Source organism: Sturnira hondurensis, unplaced genomic scaffold (genome assembly GCF_014824575.4).
Source record: "Sturnira hondurensis isolate 20B ecotype Veracruz unplaced genomic scaffold, ASM1482457v3 Scaffold0022201, whole genome shotgun sequence".
Taxonomy (NCBI): Eukaryota; Metazoa; Chordata; class Mammalia; order Chiroptera; family Phyllostomidae; genus Sturnira; species Sturnira hondurensis.
This window is the reverse complement of record NW_028094832.1, coordinates 7,344,028-7,369,226: the sequence shown is the minus strand read 5'-3', so window position 1 is coordinate 7,369,226 and position 25,199 is coordinate 7,344,028. Positions and strand designations below refer to the sequence as shown.

The 25,199-nt window shown below is 37.6% G+C and overlaps 1 protein-coding gene across 1 annotated transcript in view; it reads left to right on the top strand.

The window, feature by feature from the left end:
- The window catches only part of DACH1 (dachshund family transcription factor 1), a 403,566-nt gene that overhangs the window by 203,617 nt on the left and 174,750 nt on the right, over positions 1-25,199 (top strand). The window contains exon 3 of the mRNA XM_037034760.1: positions 16,491-16,652. Within this exon, the coding sequence (XP_036890655.1) occupies positions 16,491-16,652 (162 nt within the window). The remainder of the gene's footprint in view (positions 1-16,490; positions 16,653-25,199) is intronic.

The window sequence follows — 25,199 nt, the reverse complement described above, 5'->3', positions numbered from 1 at the left end:
AAACGTTAGCTGAAGCTGACAGAAATTAGATCTTGCAAACAGAGGCCGTCTACCTAGTAACAGAGAGAGGATTGAAACTTAAGTCTTGGACTACAGAGCCTATATTCTTTGTCTTATGAGGACAAAGAGCAAGAGCTCTTGCTCTTGATTTTTAGACTTTATTAAAGTTTTCTGTTTTACCGTTGACAATACCCAAGATGAAGGTGAGGAAGGGACCAGACGGCACTTGTATGGCCATAACAGGTGTGCTCTCAAACTGTCGCCGCCTGTCTGTTGCCTCGGTCCTTCGTTCTCTTCCCTCCGTTGACCTCTGCAGTTCCGTTTCACATTTCTCTACGTCATTTTGCATCCTTAAGGAGGAATAAGGGAGGCACATATTCCAGTACTGTGTCAAGGCATTGCGTGATAGCACCACCAGGTTTAGCCACATCATGGTCCCCCAAAATGTTCAAATGTCTATTGTAGCTCAAAAGTGACCAGGTCTTTGGTATTAGTTGTTTGGTACATACTGATTTTTCTGGCAATCAAATTAAGGGGCTCGTACCATCTATTCAATAGGCAGGCCATCTGAGTTATTTCTGCTCTAATCTGCTAAAGGTAGAAAAGGAAACTAAAAGCAATTGAGTGCTATTTCATGTTTCTGTTCTTGGTACCTCTAAATATAAAACTCAAGGTCACTATTATGATAATTTTATGGGACTTTTTTGTACCAGGACTTCATTATGAGAATTAAAAAGTACCTTGAGAAAAGCAATGATGTTATCTTCTGAATCTAGGTACATGTTAACTGTTGAGCCAGCCTGGGAAAGATTTTAAATGATGGCAGATTTGGAATAGCAATACAATTTGGCTTCTATTTGAGGCTATAAACTAGTTTCTTCAACATTTCCCAATAAACTTTTATTATAGGCCATGTTAGCTGCTACCCAATAACCACTTATCACTCCCTCTATAACAAAATCCCGATTTTATTGAGGAATTCACACTTTTCCTCCAACCAAGTGCTCAGGAAGACTCACTCCCACATTCCGTTCCAGGTGCGTCATGACAGACCCATTCTCTGCCTCTGGTTGGTTGGGCGTTAGTTGATACCAATGGTTAGTTGATACCATTGTGGCTAGTGAATTCTGAGAGGTGAGTCTTCAGGATGTGCCCTGGAAAAGATTTCTTTGGGAGACAAAGGGACAGACGTGTGTAAAACAAATTGCCCCTCACTGCTTTGCTTGAATGCCTAGAATTACTGTAGCACACATGCTAACACAAAGATATTTCCCAACATATGAGGGATAACAGCAAGAAAGAATTTGGGTTCCAGACCTCGCTGACCTGATTTAACCAACTTGAGTCGTGTTCCTGGAATGCTATTTAAAAGGACCACCATGTTGTGAGGGTGATATACTTACCATTTCACTGGATTTTTTTTCACTTGCTCTCTGCTTCCCAGCCAGCATCATGGCTGATGCTTTACAATGTAATGATGAACTGTGTCAACACTTCACGTATGTGGCAGCGCGCACACTGTTTCAGTTGTCATCCAAGTATCATTTTCCCTAATGTGTTTATACAGTGATTGGATGGTGTCACATGACAGACACCAAGTAAAAATATTCTTATTCATGTTGTAAGCATTTCATTCAAACATGAAGTCATCCTTTGGCAGTAGCTGCAGGTTCATGTAAAGCCTCTCATGACTTTCCCATTTTCTTTTCATCCCTTTATGCTTAGCAGTTTCTACAATATGCCTGGATATTGGTAAATACTGATGGGGTAGTTTCTTTTTCTAAATTTATCAAGATACACAATAGAGGCCCTGGCTGGTGTAGCTCAGTGGATTGAGTGCGGGCCTGCGAACCAGAGGATCACGGTTCGATTCCCAGTCAGGGCACATGCCTAGGTTGCAGGCTGGTTCCCTGCAGGCCAACTCCCAGCAGGGGACGCACAAAAGGCAACCATACATTGATGTTTCTCTCCCTCTCTCCTTCCCCTCTAAAGATAAATAAATAAATAAAATATTTTAAAAAAAGATACACAATAGAGCTTTTATTGCAATATCTTTCAGAATTTAATCAGAGTACATTTATTCCTACAAATGTAGACCTAAATTATTCTCCTGTTACTAAAATGTTCCACCGTGGCGTTCTTATCATCATTGCAAATCCACGTATGTTGAATAAAACAGAATTATATGGTTTTTTTTTCAGTAAATGGTATATATGTTAATTTATTTTCAGGTATTTTTAGTGTGCTTCTGAACACCAAAATTTTCTGCAGACTACAGTTGACAGAACATATGAATCAAACTCTCCTTGTGACAACAAACATTAAAGTTTTAGCTTCTGCTCAGATTTCCATACTAAGGTGGAAAAACCCGTGGGTCACTTCTGAAATGCTTAGCTTTCCTTATAACACATATTCAACTCTCTGTGATAATCCACAATGCACTGTTGATTGATTAGCAAAATTATAGTGACCAAAGAAAATGATTTGTCTCATTACTTGGAAGAAAGGCCGCTACAGACATTTCATGTCTATTTTTGGCCACGTTAAACTGGAAAGGGCATATTCCAGACCCAGGGGCTTTTCTTGAAGGACGTACAAGCCAGAGCTCAGTGTCTGCATTTGTTTCCAAACTTGAATTTCTCGAGTTTCAGAGAGACAGACTTCCATCAGGCCACCAGGCTAGCATAGCAGTGTTTAGTTATTATTTCAATCAAAGAACTGTGTTCCATTACCCTGGGATCTATGTCAAGCTGTGGATTAGGTTAAAAAACCAACAAAAGCTCCTGGTGGTTGAAAGATTATAAGTATTTTGCTATATTACTGCATTGCAGGAACGAGCACTGTTATTTCGGCATTTTAGAGCCTTACAATGTTACAATTAATTAGTTGTGTCTATCTAGCTAACACACTAGTCAGGACTACCCGTCTGCACTTTTAATAAATCCTCTGAATTCCCTTGATCTTTCCTTTCCTCTCTGTGTACTGTAACAACTTTCTCGAAGCCATAAAACCTTGATTAATGGAATAAAGAATTAAATTTGAGATACTTGTTTTTGTTACTCTCCCAGGCTTCTGACCTTGGGGTCACTTTCTAAAGGTACCTCAGTCTTTCTCTAAAATGGTAAATGGAAGAACCGAAATTTGGCTGTGATTACTAAATTATTTATCCAAAGGTGTACAGTACTAGCCCTTCACTACACACATTCAAATATAATGCTTCTTTCCTAGAAAGTGGTTGATATTTCACCATTTTTCTTCATCTTCATTCTGATATCCAGGTTTAACCATGCTTTTAGAAAACACGTTTTTACCCTCATTATTCTATGCATTGGCCTGGACAGATGATAAAATTCAGCATTCATGACTAAATGTCTTTAATTTCTATATTTTGCATGTTCTCCTAAGTCCTTCTCATTACTCCCGGCAAATACAGGAAAGAAGCATAGTTGCTGGTACAAACATCCTTCATCCTTGACCCCAGTAGAACTCATTGCCTCCCAGCTGTGTGGAGTGTATTTCTTAGTAGGTCTTGCTTTCACCTGGTGCTGTGGGTGTAAGCACCTATCATGCTCAGAGTCAGAGGTGGCCAGGCTAGCATCCCGAGGACATGCTCCAGGAACGAAGGTGAGCCCTGTTCTGTCTGTATGCTGTCAGGTGAGAAGAGGGTTGGGTACCCTGCCAAGGGCATTGTGCTTATGGGTGGAATCTGGAGGGGGTGGTGTGGGGCAGGCATTTTGGAACACAAAGTCTAGCCCTTCTCCTTCTCTGTTTGAGAATATCTAAATGCGGATGCAGAATACAGCTTCTTCCCCTGTCCACAGCTTACCCGAACTCTTTTGGTGATGTGGGGATCCACCCTGTTTGTGCTGGGTGTGGAGGTGAAGGTATTGGAGTTAAGGCCTTGATGACTTTTCTACTTAACGCAGTGACTCCTGAGCAAGTGGCATATCAGTTCAGAGCAACGCAATTCATTTTCTCCTTTAGAAAAATGCCAAAAAACAAAACTACCCATAGGCCATTCATTGTTGCTTGAGAGTGTCAGCTAAAAGGGCAGACTTGTTCCCCTTAAAAATGTTAACTACATAAACACACAGTGAATTATTTTGCTACTAGTTATTTTTTTCTGAAAATAAAAAGATTTTTTATACTGAAATGGGGCAGATAGTACATAGATAATGTGCTTACTTACAGTACATCTAATGACTGTTACAACTACAGTGGAGTTTGTACAGTAACAGTGAGATTATAAGGCATTCTGTTTTGCTAAGCAGGGGGCTACAATTTAAAGCATTGTGGAGACCTGTCTCCCTCCTCCTTTGGTAGTTTTACCTTTAGCCAGAGAGATTCTTCTCTAAGATTCGACACCTAAAGAATGCCTTTTTTTTTTATATCATTCAAAGCTGACCTCTGCTATTGGAAAAGTTTATCTGCACTTTTTCATCTGTTTAGAAACATACATTTTTGGTTAAGAGATCGAAGACAATCTCTCTTTTGTCTTTTTCTTTTTTCCCCCCTGAGCTAGGGAGGTTGAGATAAAAAAGAATGACTGCCTTAAAAGTCACACATGGCTGTAATTTAAGATTTTTTTCCCCTCTCATTGTCCATAACAGTTGAAAGAAACCTTCAATGAAAGTTTATTAACTAGGCCAAAGCCCGAGGCAATAAAGGTTCATTTATTACCAGTTTCTTGGCTGTTTTTCTTCTTCTATTTTTCGGTTAAACTCATAGCGTAAGATAATACTTCACAAAATTAAACCTTTGACCTTCTGTAGAGTTAAGTCTCCTTTGATTAGATAAAGTAACAATTTATGGTCCAGCATGAGGTTGCACATGAAATGAATAATGCAATAGACTCCGTGTGGACTGAGGATCTATTGCTTTTGAAAAGATGAATGCTGTTTAAACGGGGGAAAGTCTGCCTACGTGTGTTGTCTTTATTCAGTGTGCACTTGAGCAATATTTCAAAAGGCTTTGCTTCCAGGATCGAGTTATGTTTGAATTTTCTAATTCTCTTAAAAAAGATGTACCGTAAAAATATTGCGAAGAGCTTTTGTAACTCTCTGCTACATTGTCAGGCCAGTGGTTATGCTACACATTCCAGGAATTACAGAGGCTGAATTGTACAATGAAAGGATTGTGTGAGCAAAGTGACCATTGACTTTACAAGTGGCGTTCCATAAGATGGGACAATTAGACTATTACAATTTGTGATGACATTATGCACCCCTACGAACATGGCTTACAGCAAACTGATATTTAATAATTTGAACAAGAAACGAAGTAAAAAAGATATGTATGTATTTATAAAATAACAATATTAAGCTAGATTCTAAATTTTAAAACCAATGCACAGGAGTGCAGTTTCCAGATTTTATGGCATGGTCACCTCGTGACTGACTAATCACAGTGTTTTCAAGCTTGTTTTGATTCAGTCATGTTATACATTTCAAATGCCATAACTCTTTGCCAAAAGAGTGATGGGATATAATTTTCCAGATATCTCCTTTTTTCCCCTAGGTGTCCTTTTCAAACTTGTTTTGGAAAATTGAGAGAAATCTTAAATCCGTCAGCAAAACTACTTTGCTGGAAGTGCCTGATTACTACAGAAGAGATGTACATGCTTTCAGACTCAGAATCAGTGTTTATTTCTCTCTTCAGCTCAGCGGAGGCAGAGACGTGTGTGCGTAGCGCAGGCCCGTGTTTCTTACCGGGCTGTTGGGATTAGCTGGTTGTTTAAATTACTCATTGACATGCAGAGTTGAATGCTTGAGAGACATGTTTTAGTTTTAGTTTGGTCTTTTTCAGTTAGCTTAAATTATTTAAGGTGAATGAATCTACTGCAGTGATTTAGTTTCTTTTAACAGAATCTCGTGGTACACACCATAAACTAGGTCAAGAAAAGACTTCGGATCACAGAGCTGCAGATTTTGCTCCTAAAATGAAGAATTACAAGGACAATTGAAGATTTGCTATGATTTACTGTTGTTTTGAAATGCAGAGTAAAAGATTCTATGAGAGTACATAAAAGACGCAGCTTTCTTGCCCTGTTAGGAATTACATGTTTTCTTTCTGTTGGAATGAATTTGTAGCCCAAAAGACAAATTAAATATGTGATACCAACTACCGGTTATTCTTCCTAGCTGTCTATCCACTCTGTTCCTCAGTGAACTGGGCTAAATATACTGATCAAATCTCAGAAGGGAAATAGTTTCAAACATAGCATTTATTCCTTAAACAATAAAGTATGAGGTTGCCTCAAAATCAGACAATTTAAGTAATTTGTCTCAGTTACACTCAGAAAACGGACTAGGATGGCAAAGGCGCAACAAACTCAAGGTTTCGTTGGTTCAGCCCCCACATTGCAGGAGAGGACAGCCCAGCTGGGGGCTGTGGACTGTCACCCATATTTCCTTTGCATCTTCTTTATTGTATGACCATGTTTGGTTTTCTAAACTAATCAGGGTTGCTCTCTATGGTCCCACATTGAAACTGTGGCCCCAAACCAACTTTTCCAAGCACTGATTGGCCTATCACCATTTAGATTTTCCTTTTAATCAACTGAGAAAATACCTACTTTTTAGGTTGATTGTGAGATTCAGTGTGATATTGATATACATGCAAAAGCATAATGACAAAGGAGTGAGGGACATATGCCTCAACTAGCCCTCCGTTCCTATTGTAGATCAGTGAATGCGGCTGCGTATTGTTCCCAAAGCAGACCTTGACCTCTACTAAAAAGTGTGGGCATGTGTTGGTCTTTCCCTTAAAAAAAGCTAATATTGGTTTATCTAAAAGCTTTTGTGGCTACATCTTCTCCAGCTGTTTCTATCTCATTAGTAAGTCTCCTTAAATAAGACTCACATGGAGAAAGGATGACCTGTACACCACTTTTTCCTAACTTCCTTTTTACCACAACCACAGACTCCTAGTGTTCCACGCACTGGCTGGATTCTGGGGGAAAAAAAGAAAAGTGACTCTTATTGACTTATTAAGAGATTTAGGAAAGAATTGAATGGTGTTCAGGAAATTTAGAGACTGTTTGGGGGAGAGTATTCTTAGGCTATCATGCCAGTGAGGTGACTCTTTGCAGGAAAGGAAATCACTGCACCATTTTGTCTTTTCACTTATTATATGGCCTGAACTGCCATCAGTATATTGACAAGTATTCTTTTTAAAAAAACATTCTTTGACAATATCATATACTGTCAGCTACTCTCGGACTAGTAAGAGCCACCTGCTTGGAGTCAACACCCTGAGTAATTTGCGGTGATGTCATATAGGTACTTAGAACCATTGGGCCTTAGACAAACATGGGGACATTTAATTTCCAGGTTATTGCAGGATGGAATAATGAGCGATAATGAGAAAGGTGCTTTAAAGAAAACTAGAGTCCAAGTTTATCTATTTCACTTTGTTTTAAGTTTCCATATTCAAGATATATGGTGGAAAATCACTTGCTTGCTCTTTTCCTTTTTCTTGTTGTGCTATATTTGAAATACATTAGGTTAATATGATAAATACCATGTTTCACCAGTAGTCTGGGTTAAAAGTTTTGTGCACAATTTAACTAAAATGAACATTATTTCTGTGGCAAATATATTCTAAATTTTGCAAAACTGAATCACACATGAACGTTTAGGTCAGATTCCTAAGTGGAGTCAACTTATATTTGTGATAGCATCTGAATGTCTATAACCTTGACTTCCTGCGCAGTTCATAGCTACTTGAGCAAAAGGGATTAATTCTTTCAACGATTCTACAGTTTCCCGTGCTCTGTACTTTTCCTTTTACATTTATTGACAGTGTCGGTGTGGTCAATGCTGAACGGGGAGTTAAGGGAATTGGGCTTATTCTATCATTATTTAACAGTGTGACTTTTTAGAAATGATTAACCTCACTGCCCCTAAATTTCGTCATTAGTAAAACAAAAGGGTTGCCTTATATAGAAGTAAGCCTTGCTTATTCCCATGTTTTATAAGTCTAGACACCAACTGGCTATTTAGAAATATTTTTTAAAGGCGGTAATGTTAGAAAGTGGAGTAAAAATGAAAGGTATTTGTTTAAAGCCTTTTTGTGGCCCGTTCAACTTTTCATAAATTACCTATTTTCTTATTTCAACCATAGTGATTTGAAATTTCCCATGGATTGTATTTCAGCCTGATTCTATGAGTTAGTGGTCAGAAGTTGAGTGTTTCAAAAGCTCTCATGGACATGCCTCAGTGGTTTACAAGCAGGCAGATGACATCATCACTGTGCGCCCTCTTCCTGACTCCAGCCCTCCTGTTACTGCCTCCACTCTGGGAGACGGCAGTTTTAAACTCTTCAGAATGAGAATGCTGCATTTGCTGTCTGTTTGATTTATTAGTCATTATCAAATTATAGTAAACTCTACTGTGTGGTTTTTTTTTCAAATTTGCAGGGTTGATTTGTTAATCCAAACCTTCAGAACTAATTTAATCAATTTAAAAACTGAAAATTAGGATAAGGAATGTCTCCACTAATGGCCTTAAAGATCAATTTTCCTTTTCTCTCCAGAATGTAAATGTGTTTCAAAGGGAAAGAAAAGTCAGTTTAATGGACATAGGAGGCAAAAAATCACACTCAAATTCTTTAGTCTATCCTGATTCACAATTAAGTTACTTATTCTGGTTGCTTAATACTCTCTTATTTAATCATTCAAGAGTGAGGACAGACATGTTTCAATCCCAAATGTTGTGGGATTGAATTCAATCCCACATTTCAATAAATGTTCATTTATTTGGAAAGTATTGAGAAATAAAATAACTGTGAAAATTGGTGTCAGTTTTTTAGACGGTGGTTATTTCAATAAGGATAGGAAGAAAGCAGAGTTAAAGAAAGGTATTGGTATTTTTAAGCTGTTATATTGAGCCAAGAGTTCTTCTAGGACTTGGAGTGATTTCAGTCAAGTTGCAATGTAGCTTACAGTGCATCTTCAACAGAGTATTGCACGGTCTATTGGAACTGTCAGGGACAGAAAGGTGACTTCACAGTGATAACTGTTGAACTGAGCTATGCTTTCTGATGTTTCATTTTCTGAATTGAATTGTTAGACAAGATTAATTGCACACAGTGAGAATTTTAAATGAGTGACTATGTAAGACATTAAGTTTCTCTGTATGCAACTTTGGGGAAAATGCTAGAAGGTTTAAATGAATAAATGTATTTAGGGTACAAAATGCCTGGGTTAATTTTAAAATTCCTTTATAACAGCCTTTATTGAAAATAAAAATCCACTTTATTCATCTGTCTTGGTTATATTGCTTTGGGTTGAAGTAATTTAATATTCCTGCTTTCCTCTCATCTTTTACTTCAACAGAAGTAAACAATAAGTTTCATAAATTAAAAATACACTCTTCTGAACAAGCTTATAAGATTAAAAAACAAGGCTGTAAACATTTATGACTGAAACAAACTAGATTGTTCAAATACTGCCATGATGTATCATGTATATCAATATGGCACTGATATCAGTTAGAATGCAAACAAGGTTCTAAATGATGTGCCCCTTCATTTCAGCTGGAGAATCCGCTTCACACCATCTGCCTATCAGATGGTTGGGAACCAGGGCTGCGTATTAATGCCACATGTTCGATTTTCCTCCTTCTTGTAATGGTTAGATTCATATTGCTAATAGCTGTGCATGAGCACTGTCGATGAAATTTCTGTGACGATGAAGTGATGAGATATTTATAAGCTGCCTGTCTTTCTAAATAATCAGTAGGAAGAATGCCAGACATAAATAACTTATCAATTCTAGCATATTAATAATCACTACCCTTGGCTATAATCGACTGCATGTTTAAAATTGTTTCTTCTAAATTTGGGTAAAGTGGCATAGACTAATAAAAAGTCTATCATATGGAAGCTTTTAATGCAGACTATCTCTTGCATATAACTCACTTTATTTAACCATTAGGTTTTGGGAAATGCATTTTATATGGAATGTGATGTAAAAGTAGACAACATATCAAACATTTGGAAGTCATCTTGATGTCTTTGAAACCAGAGATCAAAGATTGGACCTTTCAAGTTAATGAGCAAACAAACAGATCAGAGAAAGAATTTGACAGCAATATGTCTTTTTTATTGATATTTATAATCTACAGTTGTAATCGACTCTATAACTATGGGTACTAACTTATTTGAAATAAATAGAATGGGGATACTTTTCCTTTTGTTGCAGAGAGTGATCAAGATTGTATAATGGCATTTGAAGGATTTAAAGGCTGTTTTGATAAAAGTTGAAAGCAGAGGAAAAATGCTATCTTTGCAAAGCAAAATGAGGCTCTTAACTGGTAACAGTGCCTGCTTTCCTTCTAAGTGATAAACTCATGGATTGGTTTTAAAGATATTGAATGTGAAGTAGTGAAGGCTTTGTATCAATATAATACAGAGTGGAGATTTAGGGAGTTTATGATAAATTTGATCGATGTAGACTACTAAATCAAATGATGTGGCAGAAACATGGTTTTGAGATCTCCATCTGTCAAATCACTAAATTCTGACTCTGTGCTATTAAGTAGCTTTTGTCATATTTGCATTTTTACGTAGCCGAAGAAAAACAATAAACATAAGGAGGTGATGGATATTATGGGTTACTTGGCAATATTCACTACCACGTGCGGAGGGCTTAGTATGTACTCATACTGTAGCAAATTCCTTCACCTCTATTCTCCACATTCCTGAGCTCAGAATCAATACCTCTGATTTTAGAGATGAAGATTTTGAAGCCTTAGGGATTATTAACTTGCTGCAGTATTCCAGAGAAGTTGGATGCATGTTTTCCAAAGTTTGTATGACTTTTTGGAATGCTTTGTTTTTCAACCACCATATTTACTCTTTATATGACAGAGAATTTAGATAACTTAGAATTCCCATTCAGTCACTTATTCAACAAGAACTTTAAAAAAAATTAGTGGGCAATCAAAAAGTAAAAGAAGTGCAGGAAATCTATAAGCCAAGATAAAAATAATTTCTAACAATAGCCAGGTTTTAAAATATAGATAGAACTTGCCCTGAAGGAACAGAGCAGAACAGAGGCAACAGCAATGAATTTGTATCATAATATGGACACCAATGACAAGCAGTGATTTTAAGTTCTGTTTAAAAAGCTATTCCTTTACATTGTAAGAGATAAGAGGTTTTTTTAAGAACAAATAGGACAGAAAAAATGAAAACAAAGTATTTTTTTCATGATAGACATTTGGCCTCTATCCTAAGTTTGGTACACAGCCCCTTTGCTGAGAGCCAGTCGGAGGCCTGGGAGAGCCCAGTGTAGACCTCATTACCTTTTCCTGAAGGAAAGTGTATTTTTTAAATGAAACAGTTTTTAATGTTTTTTATTTCCTTTTTAAAAGGACTTTATTTATTTATCTTTAGAGGGAAAGGGAAGGAGAGAGGGAGAGAAATATCAATGTATGGTTGCCTCTCATGCTTCCCCTGCTGGGAACTGGCCTGCAACCCAGGCATGTGCCCTGACTGGGAATTGAACTGTGATTCTTTGGTTCACAGGCCTGTACTCAATCCACTGAGCTACACCAGCCAGGGCAGAAAGTGTATTTTTTGAACAAAATATTTCTCAATCCATTGTTGATGATAAAGTAGGATTTAGATCTTTTAAAATAAAATAAAACTATACTTCTCAGTTATGTACATGTTTTTATCTTAGTGTATGGGATACTATAATGTTCTTTGAGAATATGAAAAAGTGAGATTGGCCAAGTAAAATAAATGGGTTAATTATTGTTTAGTGTAAGAGTTGGTTTTTTAATCCTCACCTGAGGATTAAATTCCTCATCCCAGAATTAAGAGACTGTGGCAGGATGTTTATTGACTTGAGAGAGAGAGAAAGAGAGAGAGAGAGAAGAGAGAGAGATTAACTGATTGCCTATCTCCCATATGCACCCCAACTAGGGATTGAACTCATAGTTTAGGTATGTGCCCTGACCGGGGATTGAACCTGCAACCTTTTGGTCTGTGAGGTGACTCTGCAACCAACTGAGCCATCTGGCCAGGGTACTATAAGATGTTTTTTTTTACTCATTCATTTACTTGTTCCTTTATCTGCCCTGTCGCAGAAGAAAGAAAGAAGTCTGGTGAAAACTTAAGAACTAAAGAATCAGAAGCAATTATTCAAGCTGTTTAAATAATTACAGTATATACCCAACAGCTTTATGGGTGTAAGTGCTGGAGGTAGATACGTGCCTGACTGCTGCATGAGTGACATGGAGAAGCGCTGCCTGGCCCAGCTGTCCTCTTTGCTTCTGCTGCCACAGGCTGAAGGCACAGGGCTCATGCTCACAGAGTGCAGCGCACTGGAGCAGGCTGTCTCAAACTCTGCCTCATTGGGCCGGCCTCATTGTATAGTTTAATGTTTCCTTGTTGACTTTTATTCAGACTCACTGTTGAGAACCACTGCCATGATGACCTGCTTAGTTAATAAACAATTTTTTAAGTTTATTTTAGTTTTATTTTTAAAATAAGTTTGTGTCATACGGTACAGATGCACTGTGGTGTGAATTACTGTCACCAAGTAACATAAGGGCTTTGAGCATCATTATCAACCCACTGGAGGGTAAAAACACAGATTCCTCAATCCATCCCAGAATTAAGAGACTGTGGCAGTGACTCTGGGGAAGATAATCTCTAATTTTACCACACACCACAGCTCGATTTGATGTAGATTATTACTTTGAGAGACACAGAATTACCTAATTCAGAAGGAGGAAGAGGTTGTTTTGATTGGGAAGAGCTGAGAGCCAGGGGAATGCTGCAGTACAATGAGGGTGGGGTACTGAAGGAGGAGGGGCAGAAACCTATTAAAAATCTGCGGCAAGGGGAGAAAAGGGACTTGAGGAAAGGGGTAGGTGGGGAGAGAGAAGGGTATGGTGAATGTGATAGGTGTCCAGTGATTACAGGAGTAGACAATTCCTGAGTATGCAGAAAGTGTTTTCATAGTACAAATTCTCAATGAGGGATAGATCAAAAAAATTGTTATTTTGTGAGTTTATTACACTGCCCCCCCCCTGAAAGGCAATGTTTTTAGAGAACAAAACATACAGTGAGACTTCTTTCTAAAACAAGTTATAGATTCTCAGCTAACTTTTTTTTTTTTTTTACAAGAGACAGCAAGTTGGGGGATTTGAGAATTTGGTCAGAGATTTGGAAGGGCAGCTTCAAGGCCAGCAGGAAGTGTTATAAATGCAGGGGAGGGGCTGTGAGCCTTTTCTGGTCCTTTCCATTCCTAGGATGATGGGGCTTTGGGGAGTCACGCTTTGTATTAGCGAGATTTGGTACTCTGACTATATCCAAACCCATGGTACCATGAACATGAAGTTTCAAATTACTTACATGGATGTTGTCAAAATAATGACCGTGCTTCTCCTTTGGCTTTCCAAGGAATCTAGTTTGAGAAGCATTTTTGTTTTCATTCAGTGACAATTCCTTCCAGGCTTTGAGGTAATGTATTTCTGTCCTTTTGGTGTTATAACCGAGTTGAAGGAGCTGGCTTTAAATTTACCTACTACCTGGATCATCTCTTTAAAAAAAGAGGTGGGGGAGAAGAATGTGAGGGACTGAGTTTCTCTCCTTAGACTGCACATTACAATGACATGGGGGGCAGTAAAATCAATGGAAAATACACAAATGCTGAGTTCCCAACCAGCATCTCAGAGAGTAGAACTCAGCTCTTTGCGTGTTTTGAAGACCCCACGGTGATTCAGGCTCACAGGGGATGGCACACTCTCACACAGCAGGGCTGAGAACACACTGGATCTGCTCCTCGGGCTCTGGTCGGGGAAGGTCGGCTCTTTCAAATAAGTGAGTTTTGAGCTGGCTCTTAAAATGTCGATGACTTTCCCAGGTAGATTGAAAAGTCAGGAACCTTAGCCGGCTACTTCTAGACCATCATATGTAAGCTGTCACGTGATGGTTGCATGGGTGTGTCTGGGGCAGAGGACCAGAGAGCTTTCCTAGGAAGTGGGAGTAACATGCAAAGTCTGGTTTGAAAAAAAGGCATGTAGTCCATTAGAGGAAATGAAAGCAGGCCTATATGTCTGGAGCTGAGAGATGAAGGGGGTGCTGGGGGAACAAATGACATCACACAGGCAAGAACTAAGTGCAAAGCACTCTGACAGTCTTGCAAAACATCCAGCCAGCACCTAAGAGTGGCCATTGAATGTCATGATTGGATTTTTCGTTTTATAAGGTTACATGGACAGCTGTATGAATAATATGAGATTGGAGGTGGGGAAAGTGGAAGCTGTCCAAAGGTTATTTATTGCAGGATTCCAGGGATGAGAAGGGGGCAGCTTTTGCTAGGGGAAACCGGTGCAAAAGGAGAGCATTGAGTGAATTGGAAAGCTAACACAGAATTAAATGTGTGGGACACACACACACACACACATACACATTAAATGCTATATCATTGGGAATTTTATTAGAAATGTAAAACTGGGAAACCTGTCAAGGGGAAAATAGAAAGGCACCATAAATAAGCTCAGATAAATACTAAAATTATTAAAAAGTATTTATAAAAGCCAACAGTTAATACAATAGCTAAAGAGAAGTATAATTTTTCTAGAGGAGGGGCCTGTGGCCAGCCCATGGTGTCCATAGCTAGGAGTAGACTTGTCTGTTAAGGAACCAGACTGCAAGGTGTGTGTAGTTTTTACTAAACTTGATGTGGCATTCTTCACCCAGTTTTTCTTATTTAATTCTTATATTATCCCTCTGTGAATAGAATAGCTTCACAGATGAAGAACCCATACTCAAGAAGATTTTATGGCTTCTCCAAGGCCATATCATGCATAGTTATGTTTCATGCCACTGAATTAGATTCAGATATATACAATAATAGCAATCATATCTCAAGTTGAAGGTTTGCCTTTTTTATTCAAATGCCATAGAACAATATTTACCTGCAGCATAAATCAAAGATAAAGGCCCGAGAAGTGTCATAACTCAGAGATGGAATAACACCAGTCAATGAAGAGAAGGGACAAGTAGAATGTATGCATTTCTGACACGGCAAAGTTGAGTAAGAGAGGTTTTCTGGGAAGCACTAAAAGATGTTTCAGAGAAAAGAAACTGTTCTGAAACATCTTTGAAGGAAATGAGTAACTGGGGAGAAAATTCAATCAGAGGAAGATGAGAGAATCATTTCAAGTTGAGACTTAAAAGGCAATAAATGTTCAGCCCAGACCTGGATGAATTCTTTGAATGTAGATCAGTGCCTTTTGTGTGGGACGGTGACCAGGTTTTCATGCCAAGATCTCATCTGACTGTTTTGTGTTGGGGTGAAGCTACTCAATGCCTGTTTGGTCTTATTTGAAGGAAAGGTGAACTCTTCTCATTTAAAAAAACAGACTTCTAGGGGAAAAAAAAGACTTTCTTATAATTCCTAAGGCTGTAACTTATTTGCTGTAGTAACTAGAATTGATGATTAGTGGGGAGGTAAAGGAGGAGAGAGTTGTTCAGTCTCTAATCCACCAGCTGGAAGTGGAAATAAATCACACAGATAAATTTAAACCAGGCAGAAGAACTGCAGTCAGAATCCATGAAGCAGCCATAGCAAAAGACATAGTGGGCGATGGTGGTGGTCTATACTCTCTCGTAGACTACTGGAGTTTTACGGTGAGGAGAGATCATTCATATATTTCAGGGTATGTTAGTCTGCGGCTAAGGGATGCCAGGATAAAGTGAGCTGAATTGGCAAAAGTTCACAGAGTGAAAGAAAACAAGTATTCCCCTGCTCAAAACCCTCTGCTGCCTATGCATAGCCTATCAGCAAATCGTGGCCTTAGTTTCCTGCTCATTTATAATCTGGACTCGGACTCGATTTCTAATTTCATGTCTGCTTCTACCTTCTCTTCTCTGGCTGGACAGAGACAGACTGCTCTGGACAAACACCACGGCACAGTGGTTGAATGTGTCCACTCTGGGGCTAGAATTCTGGGGGATGGAAAGTCAGGGAGGCGAGTCCTGGGGCCAGGATATTCCACACAGAGGGCATGGCAGCACGTGGATGGGTACAGGTGGCATGATGATCGTAGCTGGAATGTAGTATGGAAATGGGGAAACTTTGGGTGATGAGACAGGTTTACTCCTTGGGGCAAGACTTTGTGAATGAAGCAGTTCAGATATTTCCCCTGTTAGGAAGACATAGGGGATTCTAAGCAGGGAATGACATGTTAGGATTTGTTTGAGATGTGATTCTGGCTGCATTTCTACTACTGTCTATCTATGTTTGAATTATGTTTCCACTAATATTTAATTTGGGAGTTCAGAGAGTATTCTCCTTATATCAGATTTTTTTAGGGAGGGGCTAGTTGGGAATGGATATAGGTTTCAGAATATTGCATACAATAATCAGGTATGTTAATATGTCTGTGTGTATTATATAAAGTACATTAACTATTACATGAAAAATCAGATTTTGCACTATCTCATTTTTAATTTATTCTTTTAAGGTCTGACAGCAGCAGCTGCAGCAGCGGCCGCTGCTACAAATGCAGCTATTGCCGAAGCAATGAAGGTGAAAAAAATCAAGTTAGAAGCGATGAGCAACTATCATGCCAGTAATAACCAACATGGAGCAGATTCTGAAAATGGGGACATGAATTCCAGTGTTGGTAAGTTTTATAATCGCTGAAACTTATTGTGCTCATTTTGTTACCACATTTTCTTTTCCAGAGCAAAACTATTGGTTACCCATTCAAGAATTCCATCCTTTTAGCTTTGAAACAGTATAGATTTTGAAGATACCATCTTAGCATCTCATAACACAGTCTAAATAAACGGTTAGAATCATTACTTTTTATTATAGGACAAACTTTATGTCTGTAACTTCTGTAAGCGTGGAGTTAACATCTCTCATAATGCAAATAAGTTTTAATCATCAGAATTCTAAAGTATAGATTATGGGTAAGGTGGTAGAAGAATATTTACAAACAAGATTACACACTTCATCTTTTTATTCTTAATGTATTTTTTATTCAATAAGAAATTTGCATTAGCAACAAAGTATATATGGTGATTATTTCTGTCTATATACAACCATTACCCATTTTCCTCATACTAAACATACTACTTGAATTTCTCGTGATATTTTTTTCTCAAGATATGTAGAAAGCATTTATAGTCACAATTTAAACTAAAGGAACAGTTTTTTTCTATGCAGAATTCATATGCATAATTTGTTTTGTCAAACACAACTTCAAATGTAGGTTAATTTTTTTATTGATATCTCTAGCATTTATGTGTTGGTGAGACATAATATTTTTTTCTGCCATGACATTGTATTGTTTCCTTTTAAAATGTGGAAGCCATGTTCAAAATATAATTTAACAAGATAAATTTGGACACTATAAGATATGTGTAAGATACTATACCCAACATGTTGACAGAGGACACAATAGTTTACGGAAGTTCAGTTAAGCTTTCTTTTCCATGCACAATTCTAACAGATTATTTCTTTAGCTAATCAGCTCTCTGTTTTTAGCCCATTGGCATGCAGTTAAGGACATTTGGAGGAATACCATGGATTTTAGTGATAATCATTCTTGCAGCAGTTCCACGGAGCCATACACTAGTCGAGAATGTTCCAGTAGGGAGTAACGTTGAAATCTATGTACAAAACACAAAATACCACTGCTTCAGTGATGCCAACGAGTATCTTCTAACGTAAAAAGAGGGTAAATGGAACTTTTTAGCAGGACTACACATGGGGAAATAGATGAGGAATAGCCATAGTGGGTTTGATTGGAGAGTAGACTGCAAAGAAGGAGGCGGCAATTCTGAGAGTGAATAGATGGAGGAGAGAGTTGGAAGGCAAGGCCTTCACGCTGAGGAGACAAAGGGAAACATCAGTGCTTGCATTTGGGGTGCTTCCAGTGAGAAGACAGAAGGTAGCAGATTGTTTAGATCATGGTTTCCATGTATAATTTTTTTTTTGTTTGTTGGTTTTGTTTTAGTATTATCTTTTATTTGCATACTACTTTACAGAGCATGCTCATAAATGTTCTCTCTTCTCACTCTCTTTTCTCTCCAGGCTATTTTTCTTCTTTACTTATTTAGGTTTGATCATGAATTAGGCTTATTTTGTCATGTTAACTATTTGTTTTATTTCATAAACATTTTTCCATATATAAATTTAGACTTTTAAAAATTAAAAACTTGTAGGGACTGTGTGACCCTCTGAAAGGTGTTACTGCTCCACTCAGGTCTTTGGGAGAAAGAGAAAGGGAGTTTTCTGAAAGATGAAAAACGAAACAAACATGGGGAGATTTTCAGTTGGGGGGAATAAGTCAACCTATAAAAGCATATGTAGTTTTATCTGTCTGGCATTTCAGAAAAGGCAAACCTATAGGGATAGAGAACGGGGCAGTCGTTGCAAGAGGTGAGGGGTGAGTGTAATGGTAAAGAGAAAATTTCCGGAGTTATGGAATATTGATGTGTCTGTCCTGAGTGTGGTGGTGGCTACATGAAAAAAGAGTGAAAATTCATAAAACTATATCATCTCTGCCCAAGAAGTCAATTTTACCATGATAATTTTTAAAGTAAATAAATATCTTTTTAAATAAAAAAAAGTTAAAAAGGATGTCCTGACAAGTATGGGCAAGTGGGTGCACATCGTCCTGCAAAGGGAATGGTCCCCAGTTCGATTCCTGGTCGGGGCACACGCCTGGGTTGAGGCCCCGTCCCTGGTGGGGGTGTCTGCGAGGGGCAACACACTGGCCTATGTTCTCTCATACACAGACACTTCTCTCCCTCTCTTCCCCTCTCTCTAAAAATAAATAAACAAAATCTTTTTTAAAAGTTAAAAATGGTTGAAGTAAAATTAATGATAATTCTCTTTTTAGAGCTACTGATTCATATTTTTTTAAAATAGAAGTCTTTGATTTGAGCCTGTAAAATAGAGCAACCATGGACATTTTGTTTAATTTATGTTTTTATTAATTAATTTTTATTTGAGAGAGATGAAGCGATATCAGTTTGTTGTTTGAGTTATTTATACATTTGTGGCTTGATTCTTGTATGTGCCCTGAACGGGGATTGAACCCAAACCTTTTCATATTGGGATGACACTCTAACCAACTGAGCCACCTAGCCAGGGCCAAAAAATGAGACACTGTTATAAACAAGTAATTGGCCACTATAAATTTTCATTATCATTTAAAAACATAACCTAGCTTGTTTTTAAATTTTTAGAAGAATAAGACTTGAATGCAGACTGTTCTTAATAGTTGGTGCTGGGAGGAGGGATACACGAAGTGTGCAACTTCCTAAAATTTAAAGCAAAGCACAATATATTGAAACATTTTACTTCTGTTCAAATTCCTGGGCAGCAGAACAGAAGTTGACCCTGGAGAAACCAAAGGAGGCTGCGGATTATGGTTGAGCATTGGTTACTGAAATAACACTTGCTTACTGATCAAATAATAGTTTATCTTAATTATTTGGAGACATAGGCTATCATAATGCTTAGAAGAAGAGTTTGGATTTTCTTTTGTGTTTTACTTGGAAGAAACTTACTTTTCTTTCAAGAAAGTATGTAGTTGTTACTTCATATCATTTTTGTATATTTCATTCTATTTTTAAATTGAATGTATTACCCCGACACCAATTTGAACCAGGAGCAGAAATTTATTTGAAATTTTTTAGAGGGTCTTAGTATTTTGGGATTGTTAGAGCAGTAGTATTGTTGCTAGTCCCCAAGGCATGTAGATCATACATGTTACATCTCTATGACCGACTTGAGAGGGGAATGTTATCATTGTTATTTTTATTCAGTTCTCTCACATGCTGCTGTCCTTTAAGAACTTACGGCCACCCTGGCTGGTGTAGCTCAGTGGATTGAGTGCGGGACTGTGAACAAGAGGATCATAGTTCAATTCCCAGTCAGGGCACATGCCTGGGTTGCAGGCCAGTTCCCAGCAGGGGACGCATGAGAGGCAACCATACATTGATATTTCTCTCCCTCTCTCCTTCCCTTCCCCTCTAAAAATAAATAAATAAAATCTTAAAAAAAAAAACAACCTATTCTCCTACCTGAGCACACAGCACCTGCCTTCTTCCTTTATTTAGAGATGAGGAAAAGAGAGTTTTGAGGGAAGGAAGGATGGAGAGGGTACAAGGCAATGGTAGGGTGGGGACTGAACTTATGTAGATCAAAGCGGTTGCCAAATTAGTGGTTGCTTTATATGGCCCTAGTCTTTTCTGATCCTGAGAACAGTGCTCGCTAGCATCTACATCGTAACAATTTGAGGAGATCGTATTTGTCAAGTGTTTATCACTTTACTTACTACAACACCACCTTACCACCTTTTTGGTCAACAATGAGATTGGTCGTTTTGGCCTAGCTTTTGCTATTCTTATTATCATTTCTCCAAATTGGCTTTCCTGAAAATACCTCTGTCCTCTTGGTACAGCATTTAACTGCTTCTTCCTGTTTCCCTCTTCTCTCTGCTGGATATTGTTTGTTATGGAAATGTGGAGGAAGCTGTTAGGTCACTTGGATTTTGTTGTACACTTGATTGTAGCTCCTGTAGGAACACAAAATAAATCATGTTACAGTCCCAGCACTCAGGAGGCACCCAGTCAAAGGGCGGGGTGGATCCAGGTGCAGGCAGCCATTGCCGGATGGGCTGGATCCTCCAGGACCTCCCTGAGCAGGCACCGAGCAGGAAGTGATAGTGAAGCAAAGGACCTCCAGGAGGAATCCCAAGAATCTCAAGGGCCTGTGTTTGAGAATACAAGCTTAGTGCTCTCATGAATCTATCCTTAGGCCCTTTGAAGTAGTCAACCCCCTCAGAGAGGGGCTCCTTAAATGATGTAGTGTTCCTTTCTCAGCTCTGCCCAAATCCAGAGACAATTTTGACGTCTTTTCAGGGTGCTTTTTTCTCTTGTATTTATCTGGCTCACACGTTTTGTTGAACATTTCAGATTTTCTTATGGGAACACTTGTTGTTGTTGTTTTTTTCTTGGTTGTGAATAAATCCTTATTGTCCCAGAAAATAGATTTTATTTTTGCTTGATTTGGTTTGATTGGTTTGCTGGGGTGAGGGGATATTCTTATTCCAGGAGACCCTTTCCAGTGCTTGATATGAATCGTAAAAATTAGGCTAAAAAGTGTTTAAAGAAACCTTTGACACTGACAAATAATTATGGTATATTCCAATTTTACCTGGTAACCTTGAGCTCACGTCTTTCCAACAGAGTGATCACTTTAGGAAGAACTGAGAACTTCACGATAGATCTGAGTGAGGCATCAGCACGCTGAGTAAAATATATGGCCGTGTCGCCATTCTCCCTCATCCACAATCAATTGGATTCTTTTAGTTTAATATTTACTTGCTAAGATGAGATGCTAGTCTGCATGGTGATAAACAGTCTGCTCCTGGCATCTGAAGGTGACCTGTCAGTTCATATGGACAAATCTCCTGCTTACTGAAATGTACAAAATAAATCATTAAAGCAGGCAGGTGCTCATTCCCAGATTTAAATCACCATAGATTTATGATTTGAATTAATGCTTCATTTGGCCATAGAAATAGATGCTGAGACAAATGATGTGCACTGGTTGGGGTTTCCATACTGTAGCCATTCTGATATTGATTACTGAGATGTCTTTGCAATCTCTTGTTTATATCAAGTACTATCTTGTGACAGGTTGGCTGATATGAGCTACATTGCAGATAAGAAGGAAAAATGTCCTGGATTCTTTTTAGTGGCAACACTATCCACAACATACAGGCCAGAGAAATTGCTATTTTTTTTTTTTTTTTTTTGCTTTAAGGACGGATATACATACCAGCTTAAAAAATGCTACTTGGAAATTGGGACTAGGATAATAGAAAGGGAGAATTTAAAACCGGTGAACCCAAGGTCAATTCCATAGTATTTATAGTTGTGTTTTTATCTGCTTATCATTTTTTTGCCATCATGCCCATTTTTTGAGGATACTAAATCACAATTGATTTAATCTAAATAAAGGAAACTTAATTTTGCTTCTAGTTTTGAAATGCTACATAAATATTGACATAGTGAGCATCTCTTAATAGTTTCTGTGTTACTTAAATACTTGCTAAACCTAATATCTTACTCGCTTAGCTAATGACAACATAGGAAATGACTCTTTAGAGATAAATACATTAAATATTATTCTCAAGTCTGAGACTTTGTGGACTATAATTTACCAAGAGACAGGAAAAGACTGCATTTTTACTTCTCTTAACATTTGATTTAAGGAAAACACTATGTACACAGTTTAAAGAATACTCGGAGACTTTAAGAGGGACCTTTGCCACAAGCTAATATCTGACTCACAGAACTGGTAAACAGCTATCAACAATAGTAGATTGCTTGCTTGGTAGGAAATGAGTTCATATCTATTCAAAATGTGATCTCAAAACAGATGTCCCAAGAAATTCTTATTGTTTAAACTATAGTCGTAACCCCCACTGCTGTTATTTCTTTAAGGAAGTGAAGTAATCTTGAGACTTTAGTCTTTTCTCTTTCTGAACACTGTGGAGTATAAGTGTCCGTTGAGGCAGTGATCCACAAACCTGAGCACATTTCAGACCCCTTCGACGGAGGATTCTTTTTCGTTTTCTTAAATGTGCGATAATTACAACAGTGTAGGAGTTTCCAGTAAAAACCATTTGAGTTTGGGATTAACAGCTGGGTTCTTCAGTTGCATTCCTTACTCCTTATTTCTATCCATCAACTAAAAAAAAATCAAATGACAGAAAAAAGACATATAGGGAGATAAAATTATCTTCCCCAGCTGACCATCCCCTTATCTTTTTTAAAAAAACCATTCCCACAGAAATAGAATGGTTTACACTGAAGTCATTTCCTCTCTTCTAATTCATGTGTCTATTTGGAAGGAAAAAGTACTTTTTATGATTTCAGGAAAAAGTCTTGAAGACCTTGAGAAAGCAACTGAAAGGAAACTGAGAACACAGGCCACCAAGCACAGCTCTGCAGTTGCACACTGGATTCTCTGCCTTGGCAATGTTAATGAACCTCAAATCCTTCCTATAATTAGATGAGGGAATTGCTTATATTTTCAAACAGATGATGCTGCTATAATGAAACGATTGACAGGGAATTTAAGAGTGTCTACAGTAGTCATTTGGTTTCTGTTATAAAAAAAAAAGTTTAAAAAGAAGATTGGCTTTAGACACAGGTCCTGAGAGAGGTAGTAATTTACATAGCATGCTATGACAGGTGTCTTTGTATAGTGAGGAAATAAAGTGGAAGACTAGAGGAATGATGGGCAGGTATACGCAAATTTTGGGGTAGGGGGTGTCCTATGCTTATTCTGCTTAGGTTCTTTAAAAGGGGCCGAGACTCAAGAGATGGATCCGGATTGAGTGCACAGCTGTAACTGCTGATGAGCTAATTGCTCCTTATCTCTCAGCCCCATTCATCTTCATTTTTTACCAATTACTGAGAATTATCTGTGTTCTCAGTTGGATATGAGAGTTAATCCTTTTTGGTTAAGCTGGCAGTACTGTGAGCAGATTCCAAATCGGAGGGTGAAAAAGCCAAAGCAAGCTTGCTCTAAAAATGTCTCCAGTTCAATTACAGTATCACTGATTCATAAGAAATGTGCCATTGTTGAACAGATTAAATACGGAAAGTTTTTCTCAACTTTCTTAATGTTTCTCTGCTGAGCAGTGGTTTTTAAGATGCTTCTTCCTGTCTGATGAGTAAAATCCACCAGCTTTCACAGGCAGGGGCTTGTAAACATGGACGCACACAAAACTACCCTAAAAGGCCAGAAAGATTCTGACATGTGTGTGATGAGAATATATTTTAGAACTGATAGCTGTCGATCTGTGGAAACACTTTGAATGGATGCTTTTGCTCTCTGTGGCTTCACATATGGTGAGGCAAGTATGTCCAAACATAAACCTTTTCACAAATGTCACATTAGTGGAATTTTAATGGAAGGACCACATAAGCATCTCTTAAAAGTGTAGGAACTGCCATGGTTTGTAATTCAATTGGTTGTGAATAAGCCATATGGTTCATATCATTCCCTATGCAAAAGATGTCTTCATGTCCTGACATTTCAAACAAAACTGCTAGTTCCTACATTAAAAAATTTAAAAATAGTAAGCTCTTCTTTCATAAATTTAAATGCTTTTATAAATATTTAAAATTCCTGGCATTTTTTATTAAGTATGTTTAATAAGTAATCTGATGTGAACATATACAGACTAAATAGCTAGTTTAAAGCACAATTATTTAAAAAATCATTGTGTAAAATTTGAATGTCTTATAGCATGACCAAGATAAGTTTTTCTAGATGAATCCAGGAACAAGGAAGAAGGAGCAGAGAGCAAACTCTGTCAGGAGATTTAGCTTCTAGCCATATGACGCTAATAAATTCGTAGCTACTTAGGTAAGTCTCTTAATTTCTCAGCTTTCTTATTTAATATACAAGGAGCTTGATGCCCAGTTACTCTTGGCTTAAAAGTTCTTTGAAACCTCAATGGAAGATGCAGAGCAAGAAGATACTCTTTACAGTGATTTTTAAGATAAAATAGAAACCTGAAACAACCTAAATGTCTGAAACAAGGCATTATTAGTTATATTATAATATAGTTCAACATATTATATAAGCATTATATATGATGAATAGGATAGAAAATATTCTGAATGTAAGAAAAAATGGTGATACACAATTTTACACTTTTATAGTATGCATTTATTTCACAGGGTCTGAAAGGAACTAGGCAAGAGTTAACATTGGTCTGTTATTGTGAAAGAATTATAAATTTTTAAGAATTAGTATTGCTCAAAATTAATTTTCACTTAATAAAAATTAATTTTAGTTAAAAATGGCATATGAGTGTATTAATAACTGGTTGTTTTATTAAGCTTTTTTCATGATTTTATATGAAGTGGATGGTATCATTTTGCCTTTTCCCTCATAACATATTTTTGATTATCATTGGCTGTAAAAATAATAGAAACATCTGTGATCATAGCAGGTGAATTTATGGAAAAATACTTTTATATGTTAGAAGGAAAACTTTTCTTATTTTAAAATATTTGAACATATATTTCTAAATTCATTTCTACATGTTGATAAAATCACTAAAGTCTGATCAGTAACATGTACTAGTTTCCTATAGGAATCAGGAAATGTATTTTATGATATA